Source organism: Gracilinanus agilis, chromosome 2 (assembly GCF_016433145.1).
Source record: "Gracilinanus agilis isolate LMUSP501 chromosome 2, AgileGrace, whole genome shotgun sequence".
In the NCBI taxonomy this organism is placed as follows: domain Eukaryota; kingdom Metazoa; phylum Chordata; class Mammalia; order Didelphimorphia; family Didelphidae; genus Gracilinanus; species Gracilinanus agilis.
This window is the reverse complement of record NC_058131.1, coordinates 322,517,287-322,539,790: the sequence shown is the minus strand read 5'-3', so window position 1 is coordinate 322,539,790 and position 22,504 is coordinate 322,517,287. Positions and strand designations below refer to the sequence as shown.

Below are 22,504 nucleotides of genomic sequence, written 5' to 3'. Positions count from 1 at the left end.
AGCAGGTTTTTGTCTCCTTGTCACCAGACCCTGGGAGCTGGCATTAGGAGGTGCTTTTCTGAGAGCCATTCAAACCCCTTTAAATAAAAGCTTTATTAACAGGAAGGCTGGAAATAGGTATGGAGAAGTTCCAACAAAACAAGCCTACTTCAACCACATGGTAAACATGGCTCCTTTCAGGCATCACTGTGGTCTTGTAGCTCCTTTCCTTGGGATCTGCTTTACATGACTGGTTGATAAGGGCAGAGAACCATTGTTTTACTTTTTTACAAACAATCATAGAATAACAGCATTGGAGGGACCCTAGGGGTTATCTACTCCATTCTCCCACTAAGTATAGGAACCCTTTCTACAGTGTCACCAAAAAGTATCTGTTTGGCTTCCTTTTGAACATCTTCATTATCAGAAACTTCACTACTACATAAGGCAACCCATTCCATTATTAGTTCTCATTGATAGAACATTTTTATTTGTTTTGCATTGAAACCTAACACCTAATACAATTCCCAACCCATACTTCCATCTCACTGGTGGTTCTAACTGTATATCCTTGAATTAATTGCTTTCCTTCTGGGCTGTATTTACATCATCTGTAAAATTTAGAAATTGGACCAGTTAATACCTAAGATTCATTGTAGATCTGACATTCTGTGAGTTGATCAAACATTAAATAAGCAAGCTTGAGGTGAAAAGCCCCAGTCCTGGTTGGATTGTCTAGAGACACATAGAAAATAACTTTCACAGGTTTCACAGGGCATTCATTTCAAATATTTGAAGACAGGTTTCATGCGGCTTAAATCTTTTCTCCAGCTTGAACCTCTTATACCATACTAGTATGCCCATATCAGTATTGTAGGGTTTCCAAATATTTCTTTATTCTGTTCTCCCTCCTCTGGAGGAATGGTTTAGTGGAAAGATCATAAGCCTGGAGTAAAAAGACCCAGGTTCAGGTCCTAGTTCAATCATTTACTAGTTATGTGACCTTGGACAAGTCACTTTTGTCTCTCTGAGCCTAGTTTCCTTACTGAATGACTGATTATCTACCTCACAGCTTATTAGGAAAGTTCTTTGCAAATTATAGCAATGGATACTATTCCAGTAGTTAGTAAATATTTTATTCTCTTAATAATATGGATGGGGGCAAATATTTGCTTTGGTGCTAAAAGCCTCACCCTGACCAGGAGGGGGCACTGTAGGATAACTCACAAAAGGACCACCTAAGGGAAAAAAGAGCCAGGACATCAATTAATTACACGTTCCCGCTGTCATTCATTATTCTGTATTGAAAATCCCTAAGAAAATGGAGGATGTACTAGCCCATTAAAGTTTGGAAGCCTGTTACCCATAAGGAAAGTCTGGATTGGCCTGTCTTGCAGGAAGAATTGAGCTCAGGGCTGTGGGAATCATAGAATAGAGCTAGAATTCAATTTAATTCAAAAAGCATTATTGTCTGCTATGTGCAAGACATCGTGCTGGTGCTGAGAATATAAAGACAAAAACAAAGTGGCCCCTGCCCTCAAGGAGCTTATTTTCTACTTGATATGATGATTAAATATGGGTTTTCAGAGCTGGAAGGAGCATTAGAGATCTTTTAATTCAGTGAAGCAGAGCTAGAGAATAAAGAGATCTTTCTGTGGGGCACCCATGGGAATGATGACCTATCTTACAAGTGAGAAAACTGAGGTTCCACTAAGAAAAACAACTTGCTTCAGGTTATACAGCTAACAAATCTCAGATATAGAATTTAAACCCCAACTTTTTTGGTTCCAAGTCTAATGCTCTTGCCACTAACCATATCACATGATGTGATGGATGTCGGGGAATGTGGGGGAAAGGCCCTGCGTTTGGATTCCTTCTTCCTGGGAAAGCATCTATTAGGGAGTGCCACCCAGCTGCCTTAGTCAGGCAGAGTCTGCACTGAGCAAGTCCTTTCTCCATGCTGATGTATTAGAGCTTGACTTCTGAGGACCAATCCTCAGCTAAAAATTGCTGGTTAAAAGGAGTTAGCTTAGTAGCAAACATATCTCAATACCCCTTGGTAAATTGTGCTTGATGTGATAATTCCCAACCAATATTGGGCCTTAAGTCATTATTATGCTAAGGAAAGTGTTGTTGAAGTTTAAATTTATCGGGCTGTGAATAATTTTCTGTCAACTTGGGATTATCTCATTTAATCTCAAAGGCACTCATTCCCTCTCTATCTAAGGTTTCAAAAACATTTGTCTGATTGCAATCCATTGCTCTCTGTTGTCAAATAAATCTCCTGTACATACGGAGAACCAGGGATGGGAAATGTGAAACTTAGGAGATTTATTGAAAGTCTCATACTCCAAACTCTTAGTGCCATAAACATCTCAATCCTCCTTGATGAAAGGGGGAGGGAGAGGAGAATTCTAACAGGGGAAGCATATTAATTCCTAATGAGAGGCAGAGCACAAGGAGAGTGGTTCAGTTGGCACATCAATGAATGTGAAACTGAGGAATAAGATTTAAATTTTGGTTTTGAAGTTACTGGTTGTATGACTTTGAGCTCTCCAGACCTCAGTTTCCTCATCTATAAAATGAAGCTGCCAGGACTAGATAACTTCTAAGGTCTCTTCCATCTCTAAATCCAAGGATGGCAGCATAATTATGGGCAAGATCCTTCCCATCAAGATTCTGAACATGAGGACATGACACTGAGGGACAATTTGGGAGAATCCAGAAATGCTCTTTCTGATAACCTCAAATGGTTTAAAATAAAAACTTGTTTTCCCAATAAATTCTATAATTTTCAGTTGTTTTCCATGACTCAAATCTTTCCTTAATTCAATCCATCCTTCATATTGCTGTGAAATATTCCTAAAACAAGTCAAGCCACTCTGACCAGTAGAAGTATGGTATAGCAGATGGAGTATAGGAATTGGAATCCAGAAAACTTAGGTTCATCCTTTCCCAAGGAACTTACTAGCTTTCTAGCCCTGGACAAATCACCCACCCTCTCTGAACCTCAGTTTCTTGATCTGTAAAAAGAGGAGGTTGAATGTGATGGCGGTTGGACTTAATGGCCAGCTTGATCCCATCAAAGCTCTAAGTCCATGATTTTACTATGTGAACCCTCCATCTGCCTCAATAAATTCTAGGGGCTGCCTATTACCTTTAGGATCAAATGTATGCTCTTTTGTTTGACATTTAAAGCTCTCTATAACATGACCCAGTCCTATCTTTCCAATTTGTTTATATATGTATGTTTCACAACCATACTGTCAAGTCAACCAGCATTTATTAAACATCCTTGTTCCAGGAATAATGCTAAGTGTTTGGGATACAAAGGGGGAAAAAAAAAATCGCTGCCCACAAGGAGCTTAAAATCTCCTGGGAGAAACAAAGTGCAAACAACTATGTACAAACAAGATATTTTGGTGATAATCTCAAATGTAAGACATTAGCATTAAAGTAGAATTTTTTATAGGAAGTAGGACTTTAAGCTGAGCTTTAAAGGGAGACAGAGACAGAGGGGAATTTGACATTTCACACACAAGATACTTTATCGCCTGTCTCTGTCTCTTTGCATGGACTGTTCCCCAAGCCTAGAATGTTCTCCTTCTTCACCTTCACCTTTTAGAACGACTGGCTTCCTTCAAGATTTAGTTCAAATACATGGGGAACAGCCAGTGAAAATTCCCAGAGTTGGGAGACAAAAGTATCTTGTTCAAGGAACAACAAAGAGAACCAGTGTCACTAGATCACAGATTATGTTAAAGAATACAATATATAAAAAGACTGGGAAAGGGGTGTGTGTGGGCAGATTATAAGACTGCCTATAGTGTATCATTGTTCTCCATGGTCTTCTAACACATCCTTTCCAGATAAAATACACCTTATCTCGGTGAACTACCTTCCTCTCAGACAACCCAAATCATTCAGAGTGTGATTCAGTGATATGTATCTCAATCTAGTTTTGGTGAAGAAGCAGAGGTAATTATAGGATTTTTTAGAGGATCATCAAATTTAGAGATGAAAAGGACCTTAGAGGTCATCTAGTTTAATATTCTCATAAGATAAGGAAATTAAGGCTTAATGAGGTAGAGACTTCCCCCAAATTACAAGGTAGTAAGTAGCAGAGTCAGAATTTGAATCCAAGTTCTCCAATTCCATATCCATATTATTTCTACTTTGTCATGAGTTAGGCAGGAAAGGAACTTTATAATTATCTAATTTAACCTACTCATTTTCCAAAGACAGAAAATGTGGTCCTAAGGAGGAAGGTCACTTTCCTAAAGACATATAACAAAATAGTGGCAGAGTCAGAGTTAAAACTCAGATTCTCTAAATAAACCAGGAGTCCTAGCTTTCAGCTTTTATACTCTGTTGTGTAATTCCTTAGTGTAATTGTTCCCAAACAGTGGGCCTTAACAGGTTTGCGAATTTTTTTTAACCTTAAAAAATGGGCCCTGGGGCAGCTGGGTAGCTCAGTGGAGTGAGAGTCAGGCCTAGAGACAGGAGGTCCTAGGTTCAAACCCGGCCTCAGCCACTTTCCAGCTGTGTGACCCTGGGCAAGTCACTTGACCCCCATTACCCACCGTTACCACTCTTCCACCTATGAGACAATACACCGAAGTATAAGGGTTAAAAAAAAAAATGGGCCCACACATTTGAAAAGATTGAAAACCACTGCATTGGTGCTCCTTCCTTCTTGGGGAAAGTTACCTCCTGAATAATTCAACAAAATTTGTCAGAATGCCTTTGACCCTGTACTTATTCTGTCTCACTCAATTAGCAAGGGAGCAGGTTGTTAGCTCCTTGTCCTGAAGGCTCTTCTGAAGTGTCAGGTAACAGTGATATGATCCATACCCTATAGGGTTGGAGTAGACCAAATATGGTGTGGGGAAAATCATATTTTCTAGAGAGTCAACATGGCTTCCTAATATTTTAAGGGGGGGAAAAACCCTCAAAGAACACTGGTTTGGAAGTCAGAACATCTGAGTTCAAGTTCTGGCTCTTTCATTTCATCCATAGCTATGGATGTCCATGAAACTTCTGTGAGACTATTTCCTCAGCTGTAAAATGACATTGAATTCAATAATTTATAAGATACTATCCAGCTCTAACTTTATGTTCTACATTTCACAAGTCATTCAACAAGCATTTACTAAGTGTCTGCTGGAAATACAAAGAAAGACAAAAAACAAATGGAAAAAACTAGTCCCTCCTCTCAAGGAGCTCATAGTCTTAATATAAACAACTTGCAAACAGCTCTGTACAAATAATATAATTGGATAAACTGGAGATAAGGAAGGCCCTGAAATTAAGGAGGATCAGGAAAGATTTCTTAGAGAAGGTGAGGCTTTAACTGAAACTTGAAGGAAGCCAAGAAAACCAGTTAGCAAAGATGAGGAGGAGGAATTCCAGTCTTGTGGAGGGAGATAAGGGAGAAATAAGGTCTAAGAAGGTAGAAAAGAATCAGGTTATGTAGGGTTTTAAAAGCCTAACAGAGGATTTTATGTTTGATCCTGGAAATACAAGGAAGCTCCTGGAGTTTATTGAATAGGATGGTAACATGGTTAGACCTAGGATTTAGGAAGGTCATTTTAATAGCCAGGTGGAGGATGGATTGGAGTGGGAAGATATTTGAGGCAGGGGGACCATCCAGAAGTGATCAGGGCTTTCGCCAGGCAATTTGTCAGAATGCCTTTGACCCTGTACTTATTCTGTCTCACTCAATTAGCAAGGGGGCAGGTTGAGAAAAAGGGGAAAATATGAGAGATATTATGAAGGTAGAAATGACAGCTTGGGAATTGATTATATATGAGAGATGAGTGAGGAATCAAGGATGGCTTTCTAAGATGTGAGTCTAATACCTAGGAAGATGTAATGGAGAGCACAAGAAAAAGGGAGGGTTGGGTATCAGGGGGAAGTGATGAATTCAGTTTTTGACATGTTGAGTTGAAGTTGTCTACAGGATATCCAGCTCAAGATAGCAGTTGAAAATTCAGGCTGGAGGTTAGCAGAGTCTTTCATGTTGATAACTCAATTTAGGGCAGTGATTCCCAAAGTGGGCGCTACCGACTCCTGGTGGGTGCTGCAGCGATTCAGGGAGGCAGTGATGGCCACAGGTGTGTTTATTTTTCCTTTTAATTGCTATTAAAATTAAAAAAAATTTCCAGAGAGCTAAGTAATATTTTTTCTGGAAAGGGGGCGGTAGGCCAAAAAAGTTTGGGAACCACTGGTTTAGGGGAAAGAGACCTAGACTTGGAATCAGGAATATGAGGTGCTAAACTTGTATTTGCTTAACTTAGATTAAGGTTCTTCTATTCTCTTCATCCTGAGATTCTGAGACCTAGTGAGGAAGAAATGAAAGAGTAAGGCTACTCAGATAAATCTGGTAAATACATCTGCAAAGAGATGATCATTAAAACCTTGAGAGCTAATGAGATCACCAAACAAAATATTATAGAGAAGAGAAGGGCCCAAGACAGAGCCTTGGGGAATACCCATACCATAGTTAGTGGGAAAAGATCCATCAAAGGATAGGTAAGAAGAGAACCAGGAGAGAATGATGCCTTGAAAACCTAGAGAGAAGACTGTCCCAAGGAGGAGAATATGACAAAGGCTGCAGAGAGATCAAGGAGGATCAAAGTTGAGAAAAGGCCATTTGATTTGGCAATTGAGAATTTGTTTGATAACCATTCTGCATTCTAAGGTTCAGTCTAGCTCTTAAGAGTCTATGATTTTCACTTATATATTCTTTGAGAATTTCTAGATTCTTGCATGAGTCCACTTTGTAACTCCAGATAGCTATGAGTGATCCTGGTGCAGTGCTTGTGGCTTATTGGTCTTTTTGGCTGCATTGGACTGGTGTTTGCTCCCTCGTGTGTCTAAAGTAGGAAGACCTGGCTTCATATCTCCCCTCTGCCATTTACTTAAAAAAAATCTTTTACCTTCTGTCTTGGAATCAATGCTAAGTATTGGTTACAAAGCAGAAGAGTGGTAAGGGAGGAAAGTGATTATTTGCCCAGTTAAGGAAGTATCAGAGGCTAGATTTGAATCTGAAACCTCCTGTCTCTAGGCCTGGCTAGAGAACCACTTGAACTGCTCCTTTGCCATTTACTATTGGTATGACCCCTTTCTGGCTTCAATTTCCTTCTCTTGAAAATAAGGGAACTGAAATAGATAGATGACCTCTTTGATCTCTCTGGTCCCTGCTCTCAGCAAGCTGCCAGATCATCCCCATTAAAGTATTTATGGATTCTAGCATACTCCAATTGTGGGGTACTTGCTTTTTAATAAAACATTTTTAGAGAACAGAAAGCCCACATGCTCAAAGGTATGAATCTCTAATATGGAATTTCAAGCAAGGTGATAGACTAGTAGAGGAGGGTTTATTTAGTGTGTGGGCAGATCTGTACCCCTTAAAGGGCAAATTTAGTTGGTTTCCTCTTGTTATAGATAAAATATATACTAGTTGGGGATTGGGAGAAATGAGGGATCTGCCTGCAATCTAACCTTCCAGGACCAGGAAGCCTTTCTTTTAAAGCTGTGAAGACAAGATCTTGGGGTGTGAGAGAACCTAGCACATTCATCACTATAAACTGCTACCCATCTTGACAGCAAAACAACAGGAAAATTCTACACACACTTGTTGGCAGTACTTGTTGGCAGTGGCTGGGTAGGGTTCTTTCTTTACATGTTCAAACATTACTTTTTCTGCTATATTCAGGGAAATCTGTGACAGATGTTGCTATAATACAATTCATTTTTTTTTAAAGTGTCTAGAAGCCTCAGTGTATTGCAAATATGGTTTGAACTTTTGATGTAGTTTGGCATTCCAAAGGGCTAATTTTAGGTTACATTAACATAGCCTGGTACCCACTACCTAACCTCCCATTACTGAACTTTGTAGAGGAAAATTCAGCCTGAGATAAAGCCTTTTGCATATTTACTTATGTGATTGTGTGGTCTTGGTCTAGAAAATCTTGTGTGTTTATCTGTATTATTAATATGTGTGTAAATAGTAAATAAACATATATTAAGAACCTACTATGTGTTTGGTATGTTGCTAGGTGCTGGGGATACAATGAAAGACAAAAGACATTGCTATCAAGGAGCTAATAACAGTCTAATGAGGGGAAAACATGCAAACAACTATATGCAAACAAACTAGATATAGGATAATTTGGAAATAATCAACAGGGGGAAGACACTAGAATTGAGGAAAGACTTCTTATAAAAGATGGCTTTTTTCCTGAGGCATGAAGAAAGCTAGGAGGCAGAAACCTGTAAGAGGAAAAGCATGTGGGGAACAGTCCGTGTAAATGCTTCAGGTGGTGAGATGGAGTGTCATATTCGAGGAACAGTAAGAAGTCAGTATCTGAGAGCTGAAAGGTATATCCAGAGGACATCCTATCTGAACATATCTGATCAGGAAACCCTTTTGCAGTATTCCCAAAAAGTAGTCATCCAGCTTTCTCTTAAAGACCTCCAGTGACTCCCTACCAGAATAACTAATTTTAGCTATGCCAATAACTCATTTTAGGGGGGGAAGAGACCTAGACTTGGAATAAGGAACATCAGATGCTAGACCTGTATTATTTGTTTCCAACAAATTTAGTAACCTAGATTAAAGTTCTATTCTCTGGGACTAATTTTTCTCTTCTGTAAACTGAGGGGTTTGTATAAAATGACCCCAAAGGTCAATTTCAGTAGGAAATATTGTTCAACAAAGCTTTGTCTCAGTCTTTGCCCTGAGACTATGGGACCTCTCAGTGGGGCAGAGATGAAAGTAAGGAGCAGTAGCTCCTCTTCACCCCTATCCTAGTCCAGCCATTCACTTCCTACTTCTGCAGGAGTCAATCTGTCCCTTCTGTTATTATTGCAGACTCTGTCATATGTTAATTCCTGGTGTTTCTACATATCTTGTCTAGGCAAAATATGCAAAATATGCAAAATGATCCCTATGAATGCAAAAGTTGAGTGGTCTTTTCCTTCTCGTTTTTAATGGATGTCCAATTTTGGAGAATTTTTGGCTGTATCTCACCTGAAAGACATTATCTAAAAAACCTCTTGCCTTTTCATTCTTCTCCTGTATTTTTAAATTCATTCATTTTAGAGAGAGAGAGAGAGAGAGAGAGAGAGAGAGAGAGAGAGAGAGAGAGAACGAGAACACCCAGGCTTTTAATGGTGATAGGATGAGCCAGGAGATATGGGTTTGAATTCTGGCTTTACTGTTAACTGTGTTGTTGGAGAAGACATTTATGTCACTTGGCTTCAGTTTCTATCTTTGTAAAACGGAGCAGTTAGACTAGATGATAACAATAACAACTGGCATTTATTAAGCTCATTAAGGTTTACAAAGTACTTTACATATATCATATCATTTGAGTCACAACAACCCTATGAAGTTGACATTACAGGAATTATCCTCATGTCAGAGATAAGGAAAGGAAGGCATGCTTTGCCTGTGATCACAAGGCTAGGATGTATCATAGCTGGGACTTAAACCCAAAATTTCCTGACTCTGAGTCATCCATTATACCATGATGCTTATCATAAATACTTGACTGTTTATAAGGCAAAGACTTTTATGCATGGAGAAGTGTGCCAATTTCCACACTCTCTTCTAGCTGTAACATTTGTTCTAACATTATGTTTTGTAAAGTCCCTTCTAGTTGTAACCCTGTGTGATCTTGAATTCAGTTATTTGTATAGTGATTGTGTGTGTGCTTTGTTTTTAGTATAGCAGGGCCCACACACATTTGTTTATATTGTTGAGAGTGGATTTCTTAAAAAGAATTCCTTGAGGACAGAGGACATTTTTGGCATTGCTAACATCCCAAATCTAACCCTCCTATGGCAATCAAGGACAGAGATTCCAGAGAACTGTTTGTTTTGAGCCCTGGGAGAGCCTAGCTGGCTTAGGGCCGTAGCTTCTCCAGACATCTTCCTTGCCTTTGATTGGGAGTCCCTGGGTATACCCATGACAGCTAATGCCCTCTGGAGGTTCTGTTTCTACACCACCCCAAAAGTCCCTACAACTCATTAGCTCTGCCAAGTAAGTATTCACAATCCTCAAAAGTCTCATTTCTTCCCACCAAGCTGGTAATGAGAGCTGCGCTGGTTCCTTCTGGCAACAACAATTGTAAAAACAATGGGAAACAGAAGGAAAGCAAGATTTTATTGTGATCTTAACTCTTAGACCCTTCACTCTGGTGTGCTGCCCATGCCCCACACTCTTATTACTCAGCTTCAAAACTCTCCACTGCAGAGTGATCAGTGATCATTTTTGATGACAAGCCTTCTTTGCTCTGGCCACCATCTCTCTCTCTACTCCCATGATAATCAAGTAAATCTACCTTCTTCTTGGCTTTCTCTCCATTCAGTCTTATCTAAGCTTCAAGGACCATATTAAATCTAAACTTTTCCAGGAAGCCTCTCCCAACTACCCAGGCTCACATGTTGCATCATCTTGTGTGCTTGACTAAATATATCACCTTCTAGAGAGCAATATCCACAGGACAAATATAATATTGGCATTTGGTTGTATTAGTTATGGCAAATATCCAAACCAAAGAAGGAAGTAAGGTGAGCAGCTGGATAGCTCAGTGGATTGAGAGCCAGGCCTAGAGATGGGAGGTCCCAGGTTCAAATTTGACCTCAGACACTTCCCAGCTGTGTGACCCTGGGAAAGTCACTTGACCCCCATTGCCCACCCTTACCACTCTTCTGCCTTGGTGCCAATACTGTGTATTGGCTCCAAAACAGAAGATAAAGGTTTACAAAAAAAAAAGAAGGAAGGAAGTTCAGTTTTTGAGAGCTACAGACATATCTCAGGAGAGGAAGTGGATTGGAATGGAATATATGTCGAAGTGGTATAATAATCACTGATATTTCCAAATCCTACTGTGATGCCTCACTGTGGTATGGAAGTAATCTGGGATTGTATTTTCTCCATTTCATTTTACTTTTTTCAATTAATAAGCATTTATTTAGTCCCTTTTACCCTATCCCAATTGAAAAAAACAAAAAAAGGAAAATAAACGAATAATGCAGAGTTGATGCATTCTTGCATTGGCCATGTCCAAAAATGTCTGTCTCCTTTTGTATCTTATATCCATCACTTTTCTATCAGCAGGAGGAAAGCATTCTTCCTCCTCAGGCTTCTAGAATCATGGTTGGTCATTCTATTGATCAGAGTCCTTAAATATTTGAAAACATTATTATATAAAGTATTCTTTGTTTTGCCTGTTTTAGTTTATATTAGTTCATACTAGTCTTCCCAGGTTTCTTTCTTTCTTTTTTAAAACCCATACTTTCCACCTTAGAATCAATACTGTAATGTTGGTTCCAAGGCAGAAGAGCGGTAAGGCCTAAGCAATAGGGGTTAAATGACTTGCCCAGAGTCACACAGCTAGGAAATGTTTAAGGCCAAATTTGAACCCAGGACTTCTCAGGTTTCATGAAAGGATCCTTTTCATAATTTCTTACAGCACTTACAATATTCCATTAAATTCTTATTATAATTTGTTTAGCCATTCTCCCAATTGAAGAGACACTCCTCCTTAGTTCCCAGTTGTTTGTTGTGGTTTTTTTTTTGCCTCTACAAAAAGAACTGCTATAAATATTTTTTGCATCTATGGATGCTTTTCCCGTTTCTTTGATCTCTCTGAGAATATGTCTAGAAATATGATCACTGGGTCAAAGGGAATGTAAAGTTTAGTGACTTTTAGATATTATTCCAAATTGATTTTCAGAATAGCTGTACCAACTCACAGCTCTACCAATGGTTTCTTAAAATGCCTATTTTACCCCACATCACCTTCAACATTTTTCATTATACTTTTTTGATCATCTTTGCCAACCAGATGGGTGGGATAAAGCCAGCTCAGATTTACTCTAAATTGTATTTCTCTAGTTATTTGTTATTTATAGCATTTTTCATTTAGTTATTGATATCTTGGATTTATTCCTTTGTCCTCCTCTCACTTGAACACATTTATCAGTTGGAGAATTATTCTGATTCTTATAAATTTGAATCAATTCTTTATATATCTTAGAAATGAGACTTTTTATTGGAGAAACTTCCTATAAAGATTTCTTCCTCACTAAATTGTTTTCCTGCTAATTCGACCTGCATTTTGTATTGTTTGTGCAAAACCTTAAAATTTCTATGTATCAAAATTGTCCATTTTATCTTCCATGATCCTCTTTGTCTTTTGTTTGGTCATGAATTCTTCTATCCATAGTTCTGAAAGGAAATGTCTTCCTTTCTTCCTCTAATTTGTTGTTTTTTTCCTTAGGTCCTTATGTTCTATCCTAGTAACAATCTAAGACAAAAGATCAGTGGCCAGGCAAACAGGGTTAAGGGACTTGACCAGCTTAGGAAATGTCTGAGATCAGATTTGAACCCAGGTCCTTGGGCCTGGCACTCTATTTACTGAGCCACCTCGATACCCCCTCTAATTTGTTTTTGATTATGATCTTTTTTTATATTTGTCATTTATTCAGTTAGAGCTAATCCTATTATATATTGTAAAGCATTGTTCTAAACTTAATTTCTTCCAGACTATGTTCCTATTTTCCCAGCAGTTTTGGGAGAACAATAAATACTTCAGATTTTCAAAGACAATGGCAGCCAGGCTTCTAGGCTTGAAAGGTTTCAAATACAGCTTCATAAATACAGAATTTTTAGGCAAAGTCAGTATGTGGTCATTATTTTTATTAGGGAGAAAATGGAGAACTGCAGATATCAAGAAAGGTTCCTTGTAGGAAGAAGCAATTGAGATGAGTTTTGAAAGGAACTAGGGCTTCTAAGAGGTGTAAGTGAAGAGAACAGTCAATGTTAAAAGCTTACCTCCAGCCTTAACACAATGTTTTTGGGTCCTTTCTATCTCTTAATATTTTGTATCCTAATGAAGGGATTCTTAATTTTGGGTCAATTGATACCATTCCCCCACAAGGGATCCATGAGTTTCAGGGTTACTACACTTGGATGTGAAATATACACATATGTATATTTTATATACATTAAACATATTACGATACATATATTAAATTGTTATACATGTATTTCTTTTCATTAACCTATGTTAATTATATGTTAAAATATATTCTAAATATGTTACATATATTATATATTCATAACTGTGTTATTCTTTTCACCAACCAATATATTATATATTTAAATGTATTAAATATATTTTATATGTATTTATAAATATGCAAAGAGGAGGGAATGAAACATTACATGTACAAGCAGGTAGTAGAAACAGTCTCTAGTTTATATAGTCGAACCTTTGAGTAGCACTTAACTTCTAAACATTGAATTGTTATTCGTCATTGCCCTCTGGGAGCTCACTATTTCCAGCAGAGGGTCTTAACCTGGCATAAATGAGCTTGTTCTCTTTTAGTATTTTGATAACTGTATTTCAATATAATTGGTTTCCTTTGCAAAAGTACATTATTCTGCAAAAGGGGACCATAGGTTTCACTGGACTGCCAAAGAGATATCCTTGTCAAACAAAAATGGTTAAGAACTCCAGATTTAACAGAACTATGTATGGATCCCTTCTGTCATATAGTTACTTCCATAATTTACCTGGCTAATAAGTAGGAAAGAGAGTCCACCATGCTCAAGATCCATTTGTTAAAAATACCTAAATGAGATGATTAAGTTCTTTATGATTAAATCCCTCATTAAAATTCAACCCTTTCTGTTTTCTGGACTTCCAGTCAGGGCTTGCATTGTGTTTTTGACATAACTTTGAGAACACCGGTTGTGTTTCTTCTCAGGATGGGGAGTCACATCTTAAGATCCAGAGCTGAAACAGACTGTATCATCCAGGTCTATCCCCATATTTTACAAATGAGGAAAATGATAGGCAGTGAGGGGGAAATGACTTGACTAGTCACATAGCTAGTTGTTTTCCTAGCCAGGTCTCCTTACCAAATCCAGTGTTCTTTCACTCTCCCCCAGCCCCACCACCTGCTATTGCTTCCAAAAGTCCCCAAGAGCTCTAACCAAGGCAGGTTGGAGGAACCTCTATCTTGGGTATTTACTCATGGGCCAAAGAGCAGATCAAGACATACTGAGCCAAGGCTCGGAAACCTGGGGATAGAGGTTCCTTCATTCCACAAAGAAGATTCTTAAGATAGTATAGCTGCTTTACAGCCTGACCTATAGCTCCAGTTGAGGCAAAAGTTATTTGAACCACATTTCCAGAAAGGTCAAGGAACCAGAAAGTAGTAGAATCTCCTTCCTTCTGTGCCTTGCTGCCCTCCTGTCTTCTTTAGTTCCTAAACTCTTTGTCAGACCTTGCTTTTCTGTCTTTTTTAGTACCTAAACTCTTTGCCAGCCTTGCTTTTCTGAGTAACCTAAACTGAAGGAGATAGGAGGAAAGGAAAATGGATATTAGGGATATGTATGGTTTCCTATAAATATGGCAGAAAGAGACCTGTCTCTTCTGTCTATGTTAGAATTGAGCAAATTAATTTGAGGAGGCCAAGACTAACCAAAACAATTCAGAAAAGAATATTGGCCTGGGAGTTAGAAGACTTGTATTCTAGTTCTGACTTGGCTATTTATCAGCCATGTGACCTTGGGGAAAAGTGGTACAAGTCCCTTATTCTTTACAGATATTATTTTCCAAAACTGTAAAGTGTAAAGGGAAATATATACATATGTGTATATAGACACAGGTGTTATATGTATGTATATAACATATACACATGGATATACATACATATATATTTTTTAAATTTAATTTAATAATTTAACCACTCAGTGACCCCAGACAAATCTCTAAATCTTACAAAAGAAAAGAAAAAAGAAAAAAATGCACGTCAGGTGCTAATCTACTTTGATGGAGAGAATTTCTTCATTGAGAATTTTTTTATTCCAGGAAAAGCATAAGGCCGATCCAGAAATATTTCTCTATCCAGCTGTAGTGCCAAAATCTGGTTGTACTAGACTTTGAATAGTTCTTTTAGGACTGAAATTCAGTGTTCCACTGCTTTATTTGCTAAGGGCTACTTCCCATCATCCTACTTTCTCTGCTGTACCATTATATGTTCTAAAATCTCTTCCAGACATGTATTCTATGTTCTAATGTTCTTTGTCTAAAATTACATGTCTAGGTCACAGTCTAATGTTCTATGTTCTGTGGATCATTTCATCTGTAACATTCTGTGAGGCTATCAGAAACTTTCTTCCTGACATTAGGGACTGAGGTAGCACAGAAACCCTTGATCCCAGATGCAAAGAAGGGGATAAAAGTGACTGCCAAAAGGGAAAGGGTGTCAACTTCACAGTTCTACTGAGAGCCAGGCAGCCAATGACACAACCGTGGTTATCCTTTCCCAAAACCTGCCCGGCTTTGTGCCTGCCTGAGTTCTATTAGCATATTCAGCAGCAGGGGCCATCACAGGGACTGTCATAGACCTCATTTTTCTTATTGTGTTACTCAGATAAAGAGGAAATGTAATGTTCAGATTATGTAGAACATTAACTCTTCAGAATAAGCAAATAGCCCATTGGAGTGGTGCCATTATCTCCCAGGCTCATGGGATAGTATGTTATCCACATAATAACATACTACCCAGATAAAATCTAATATTTGAAGTCATCTTGGAGTTTGTCTCCCTCTTCTCCCTGCTTCTCACCACCATCTGGGTCAAGTATCCCTTGATAATTGAAAATTTGTATCTCAGGGCAGTGAAACATTGGCGGTTATGAGCAGATCTATCAGATTCAGGGGACCTTTCCTGGAAAACTGATGAGAAATGACCCAGGATTTATTCTGAGTAGACAACTAGCTGTCTTTGCAGCATTCCTATCCTAAAATTTCATAGTCTTTTATTTGGGATAGGCAATCGTTTAATGAACATTTAAGAAGCTAGGTATGGTAGGCCATACAACAAAAACTGCCACAGTGTCTATTCTCATTGTGTTCACTGGGGAAATAAAACATGAATAGAGAAAACTATAGAGGAAGAGTGGAAAGAACCCTAGAGTTTTGGAAGCAGAGGGTCTTGGTTTGAATCCCTACTCTGTGACCTTGGACAAATAACTTAATAGCTCTGGACCTAAGCTTCCTCATTTATAAAAGGAAGGAATTAGACTAGATTAAAAAAAAAAAAAGATCTCTTCAGCTTTAAGGTCCATGATCCTCTGATGATAAAAGGCAGTCTATGAAAGTGTAGTTAAGTAGATCCAAGCTATTATACCAGCTATCTAGGAGGTGCACTGGATAGAGCTCTGGATCTGGAGGTAGAAAAACCTGAGTTCAAATTTGATCTCAGACACTTACTAGCTGTGTGACCTTACACAAATCACTTAACCTCTATTTTCCTCAGTTTCATCATCTTAATAGTAGCTGCCTCCCCAGGATGTTGTGAGGGTAAAAATGAGTTATGTAAAGGGATTTGAAAACCTTTACATGCTATATATAAAGACTAGTTATTATTATTATGAGGTTCTGAGAAAAGAGAAAACACTTCCATGGTTGTGTGTTGGGGTGGGAGGATAGAAGGGGAAATGATCAGTGAGGACTTCTTATAGGAAGCATCATTTGACCTGATCTTTCCCTTAAAAAGGAAAAAACTCAAGTCTTAAAGGAACATGGAGAGTGAGAGGGTCCCACTTTCAGTCTTAGCTGACAGATCTCATATTTATCAATTAACATCTTAGCTGTGGATGCAATGGATGAAGTTCTGAACTTGGAGACAGGAAGACCTGGGTTCAAATGCTGCCTCAGGCACTTCTTAGCTATGTTATCATGGATAAGCCACTTAATCATTTTGAGTCTCTATTTCCACATCTATAAAATGAGGATAATAATAGCACCTACCTCCTAGGGTTGTTTTAAGGAGAAAATGAAATCATTAAAGCTGGGCTGAAGCACATATTGGTGGTGGTGTTCTTGGGCTTACCCTACGTATACTTTGCTATTCTAGTATGGATATAGTTAAAACTGCTGTTCTCTCCACCCTCTGCCTCCCAGTTTTTGTATTTTCAAATTTTATAGCCCCTTTGGAATCATGGAATCATAGAATGAAAAGACTTTAAGAAAAGAGGATGTTAGACCAACCCCCCTCATTTAATAGAGAAGAAAATACTCTCTGGGATTTAATGACTTGTCCGAGGTCGTACAATGAATTAGTGGCAAAGTTAAAATGAACCCTCTGCTTTGACTGCATAACCAGAAATTTAGCTGTTAGAGCTCCCACCCACCCTTCATGGCTTCTATCTAGGTACTGGGAAGACCTGCTAGTTCTTGAGGGTGGAAGGAGGGCACCTGAGTTTTGATTAGCAGGGAGTCTGCTGTCCATTGAGCCTCCTTGAATGGCCATGACCTCATTTCAGTAAGATTTGATGAAAAGGTTCTGAAGTAAGGAGTTGGAGTTACAGTGGTCCCCCACCATACTCGAGGTTCTTGTGGCCCTTCTCCCTCCTTCACACAACACACAACACACACACACTCTATACACACAGGCAGACACTGTTGGGGGATGCAGAGGCAGGGGGTACTGGACTCTCCTTGCCCCACCCAGAGACCACCCCCTCCCCTCCCCTCTTAGTTGCAATCTGCTCTTCAGGCTGGTGGTTGCTATGGCAACAGAGGCTTAGGGGAGTCTCCCGTCTACGTCGCCCGGCTGGCCGTCGGCTGGAGCAGATGTGGGCTGGATCCAGCCCTCGGAGGGAGCTGGGGCCAGGAGCTCAGGAGCTGGAGCTCGAGCTGGAGGGAGCCTTGCTGACAGCAATGCGCATTGGCCCGGGCTGGGCGGGAGCCAGGGAGCCTGGGAGCCGGGAGTGCCCTCCCTCCGGGCCCCCTCCTCCGGGGCTGCCCTTCTTGTCTGGGAGGGCTGGGGGCTAACCTGCTCTCCTCATCTCCTGCCCGCAGGGCTTCCTCAGCCGCCGGCTCAAAGGCTCCATCAAACGGACAAAGAGCCAGCCTAGGCTCGATCGCAATAACAGCTTCCGCCACATCCTCCCTGGGTTCCGGAGCACGGACAATGAGAGGTAGGTAAGCCCCGCTAGTGGCCAGGGGGCGGTGTCTGGGGGAGGAGAGGGTGAAGGGGGGCACTGTATGTAAGGGGGGGTAGGTGATTGGATGGGCACTGGCCCCCACCTCCAGCCCCTTGACTAATGCTGTGGGGAGATGGAGGACGATTGAGAAGGATGCTTTTGATTTGGTTTAAAGAAGGTGGTACAAAGGGTCTAGGTGAAATGGACCTGGGTAGTGGGAGTGTATTTGGCCCCACCTTCTTTGTTCCTCTTCTTTGGTCTACCTTTCCAGGGTCATAGTTCCCCTGGGAAGAGTCATCAGCAGTTTTTGCTGACCTCCTGCCCCATGCCTGGTCCAGCACTGCCACCAGTGGTACCTGTGTTGGGGGATACTGTACAGGAATGGGGACTTTGACTGAGGCTTGAAGAGAAGTGGCACAGATTGATGCTGGGTAATGGGGGGCTTGGCCAGGAGGGTACAAAGATAAACATCCCTTTCCTCCTCAGTTCTGCTTTCCATCTTATTTTTCTTGGGTCATAGTCCATCCTGAGAGAGAGATGCCAGAGCCTCTCCTGGCTATATGTCCTGTCCCCTGCCCCTTACAAGTCTTACTTATAAATGATGTTAGTGGTAGGGGGAAAAGCAGGATATTATTGGGCCCCATACAGTATTGGGTTTTAGGGCTTTGGTTTGCAGGAAGCTAGCACAGAAAAAGCTAGTTGATTGGAGTGGGGAACAAGATTAATATCCTCTTTTTCATTCTTCTCCCTTGTACCTTTCTGGCAACAATCTCTCCTCCCCTCCTCCCCAATTTATGAAAAATTCTGTGCTGACCCTTTGCTACCCCCAACCTACAGTTCTTTTCTGCCACCTATAATGTCTTTGATAGGTATGAGAGCAGATACTAGACTAAGAGAATGCTTTGCATGGCACAGAGATGAGGGGGAAGGGGCAAGGGTTGTAAATGAGAATAGATGAGAACCTGGAAGACAGCATGGTGGAAGAGAACAAAGGTTGAAAGAAATTAAGCTCCTTGTTTTAATTATTTTGTCCTTTGAAGCTCCAGGTAGATAATTGTTAGCAGAATTGTAAATGTTAAGACATGTATGACTTTTTTAAAAATGTGGTATATATGCAGGGGGATAGGTGGGAAGGAGAGAGGTGTTGTTTCACCATCTCCCTGCCATTAAGCATCCTGGCCTTAAAGGCTGGAGTTATCTGAATCAGATTGGAAATATGTCTAAGTGCGCGCGTGCGCGCACGCACACACACACACACACTCTGTGTGTGTGTGTGTGTGTGTGTGTGTGTGTGTGTGTGTGTGTGAGAGAAAAGAATGGGAGGAGTACCTTTCACCTTCCCCCAACTGTGGATGAAGAACATGCCACAAACTTCTGGAACCCTGGAGAGACACAGACACTGGTGGGGCAAGGACACTGATAGACCCAGGAGAATGTTGCTTCATCAGGGAGAAGCATTCTCTTCTTAGGAACATTCAGTCATTATTCTAGTATTCCTTCTGCTGTCTGGAATACTCTGGATCTTGGACATGCACCACTTCTGTTTGCTTTGATGGGTGGTATTTGAATGCTTCTCAATACCTTGCCCTCATTACACACACTAGTGACCATTCTCTCAGAAGTACATTTTATGTTTAACCTCAGGGTATTTGTCATATGGGTCCTTGAGGGAAACTTGTAAAATAGTGACATAAAATGATAAAGTGGCTCCCCCTCTGGGGCCAGGCATATGGTGAGAGGAGGGAGCAGGGGGAAACTGTTCTCAGTAGGGCGCTGACTTGCCAAGGAACAGAGAAGGCAACTTTAAGGTATGTGGATAAGTCCTCTCTACCTCCGGAGTCTGCTGGTCATGTTTCTCCTTATGATGGGAAGTAGAAAGGAGAATTGCTCATTCAAAACCTTTCCAGGGTTGGCAGCAACCCTGTAGACCAAACAAGAAAGCTATTCCATTCCCCCTTTTGCCATGTCTCTTATGGATGAGCTGAGCATAGCTGGAGATGTGTTAGAGGTAGGGGGAATGAGGCTGGGTAGCTGTCAGGCTTATGAGGGAAAGAAAGCTGAAAGTAGCAATGGGAATTTCAGAGGAGATTTTTCTAGGCAAAGGCATGTCTTCTTATGCCCTTTGGTTGACCCAGTGGACACTGCCTCTCTAGGGCCCTTTTCTTTTATGACAGATGCCATCCCCTTACTATTATTCAACCTCTGCTAGAAGAGCTCTTGTCAGTTCCCAGTTGGGGTATTGTTTCCCTGAGAGGTGAAGGGATAGAACATTGTGTCTCCTGAAGCCTTTCAGCTAGTCTGAACCTCCTTTCCACCTACTTCCCTTCCCCAAATCCTTCTTCCTTGCCTTAGTCCCTTGTAAGCTTCCAAACATAGAAACAAGAAGCACATAGGCGGACTGAGTTGGATTTCTCACTCTTCCAGCCAATCCCCCACAGCAGACCAAGGCGTGTAAATTCTATATTATAGACCAGCTCTTCTAGTAGATTGAATGGGCATTTAAGTGACCTAAGAGCTTTCTCAGGCTGCATCCAATCTTCCTGTGATTCTGCCTTCCCCTGAGATATCTTGCCCAACCCATTCAGTGTCTCTCTCTCTCTCTCTCTCTCTCTCTCTCTCTCTCTCTCTCTCTCTCTCTTTCCCTGGAAACTGCTGTCTCCAAATGCATTTCTATTCATTCCAAGTCCACAGACAAACCCTTTCTAAACTGAGAAACCTCAATCGAAGACCTGGGCTCTCCCTGTGCCAGGGAGCTCCCATATATGGGGCTAGAGAGACTAGGCAGCTTGAGGCACTTGCTGTCTTTGTTACAGCCTAGCAACATTTTCAACTGCTCTGCCTCCCTGACTGAGGACCATGCCCACTTCCACGATTCCCTTTACTCAACAGTATACTCGGAGCATCAGGAGTCTCTGCACCCGTATGCAGGTGTTCATGTATGTACTCTGGCTATACTCTGGCCCTTTTTGGCTCTGGGACTATCCTATGGTACATCGATGGAGTGCAGCAGCACAGATGGAGGCCCAGCCTCTGTATGCGTTTCCACGTTTGTGAGCTTGCAGTGTGTATGTAATGATTCCCTCCTGTTAACAGGAATTAGGCAGCAGAAAAATGGACAGATACCTCCATTGTCAGCTGTGGCTTGTATGTGGACAGGGTCATAGGTGGAGGCGAGGCAAGGGTGATCTCCTTGGGTCTATTTAGTAGCAAATTTTGACGATAATGAGGAGAGTGGAGGGTTGAGGAAGTCTGAGAGCACCTACCTTACAGGACAGGCGAGGGATCCATTTCCTGAAATGATACTAAACACTAGCACTGTTAACAGGATGTCAGTCTGGCAGTGGTGCAGCATCGGATTATTAATTTTATATCAACAAAATCTGGTTCTGTGGCATTCTCTGGCAAAGAAAGAAAGCTCAGATTTCCCAAGTACAGTGAAAGAAAGACTCTGGGTAAGAATTATAGAATGAAGGTTAAACCTTAAAGCATTGAAAAGTACTTCAGAAATCATCTAGTCATCTAGACAGGGGCAGCTAGGTAGCACAGTAGATAGAGTACCAGGCCAGAGTCAGGAGGTCCTGGATTCAAATGTGGACTCCTACCTTGTGACCATGAGCAAGTCATTTAATTCCAGTCAGCTAGCCTTTATTATTCTTCTGCTTTAGAATCAATACTTAGTATCATTTCTAAGAAAGAAGGAAAGGATTATCTTAAAAATTTTTTTTACATTAAAATTTTAAAAAAATTTAAATTTCATTTAAAAAAGAAAAAGAATCATCTAGTTCTGGGGTTCTTAACCCCCTTTTTTTTTGCATGTAACAGACTCCTTTGGCAGTATAGTTTGAAACCTGAATCTTTTCTCAGAATAATGTTTTTAATATATAGCATTACAAAGGGAGCCAGAGGTTAGTGAAAATAAAGATATAACCATTTATCATATCCAAGGTTACAGACTCCCTAAATTCTATCCATGGATCCACTGGTGGTTGGTGCATTTCTGATAGCAAGCAACTTGTTTAAAGCCATATGATTAGTTAATGGCAGAAACAGATTGAGAACCTAGGACTCTTGCCTTCCAATTCCTTGTTCTTTTTATGACACCAGAAGTCATTTCCTCTTTGTGATCCTCAGTTTACTCAAAATAGGAGAGCTGGTGGTCCAAATGATCTCTAAGGTACCTTCTTCTTGTTCTAAATTCTTTGATCATTGGACCAAAGGGAGGATCCTGACCAAGGAAGGCATGTTGCAACCCGGCCCTGAAATAGAGGAGCTTCTGATGCTGTTGCACTCACTTCATCTTGCTATTGTAGAAAGAAAGAGGCAAATTGGTTTTAAAGTTAAGTTAAAGTTAACTTAAAGAGCTGGAAATGGTGGCTAGCTACGAAGAAGAGATTAATCCCCAATTTTTTTTTTTTTTGTAATATAGAGTGCTTTCAGGGAATCTGTCCTGTGCAGTCATCTCTCAACTTGGCCAGCCTAAACAAGCTTTATAAAATGAGAAGA

At 40.4% G+C, this 22,504-nt stretch overlaps 1 protein-coding gene across 1 annotated transcript in view; it reads left to right on the top strand.

Moving 5' to 3' along the window:
• LOC123237373 (DAB2 interacting protein) overlaps nt 1–22,504 on the top strand; it is a 184,328-nt gene that overhangs the window by 21,660 nt on the left and 140,164 nt on the right. The window contains exon 2 of the mRNA XM_044664258.1: nt 17,877–17,995. Coding sequence (XP_044520193.1) covers nt 17,877–17,995 — 119 coding nt within the window. The remainder of the gene's footprint in view (nt 1–17,876; nt 17,996–22,504) is intronic.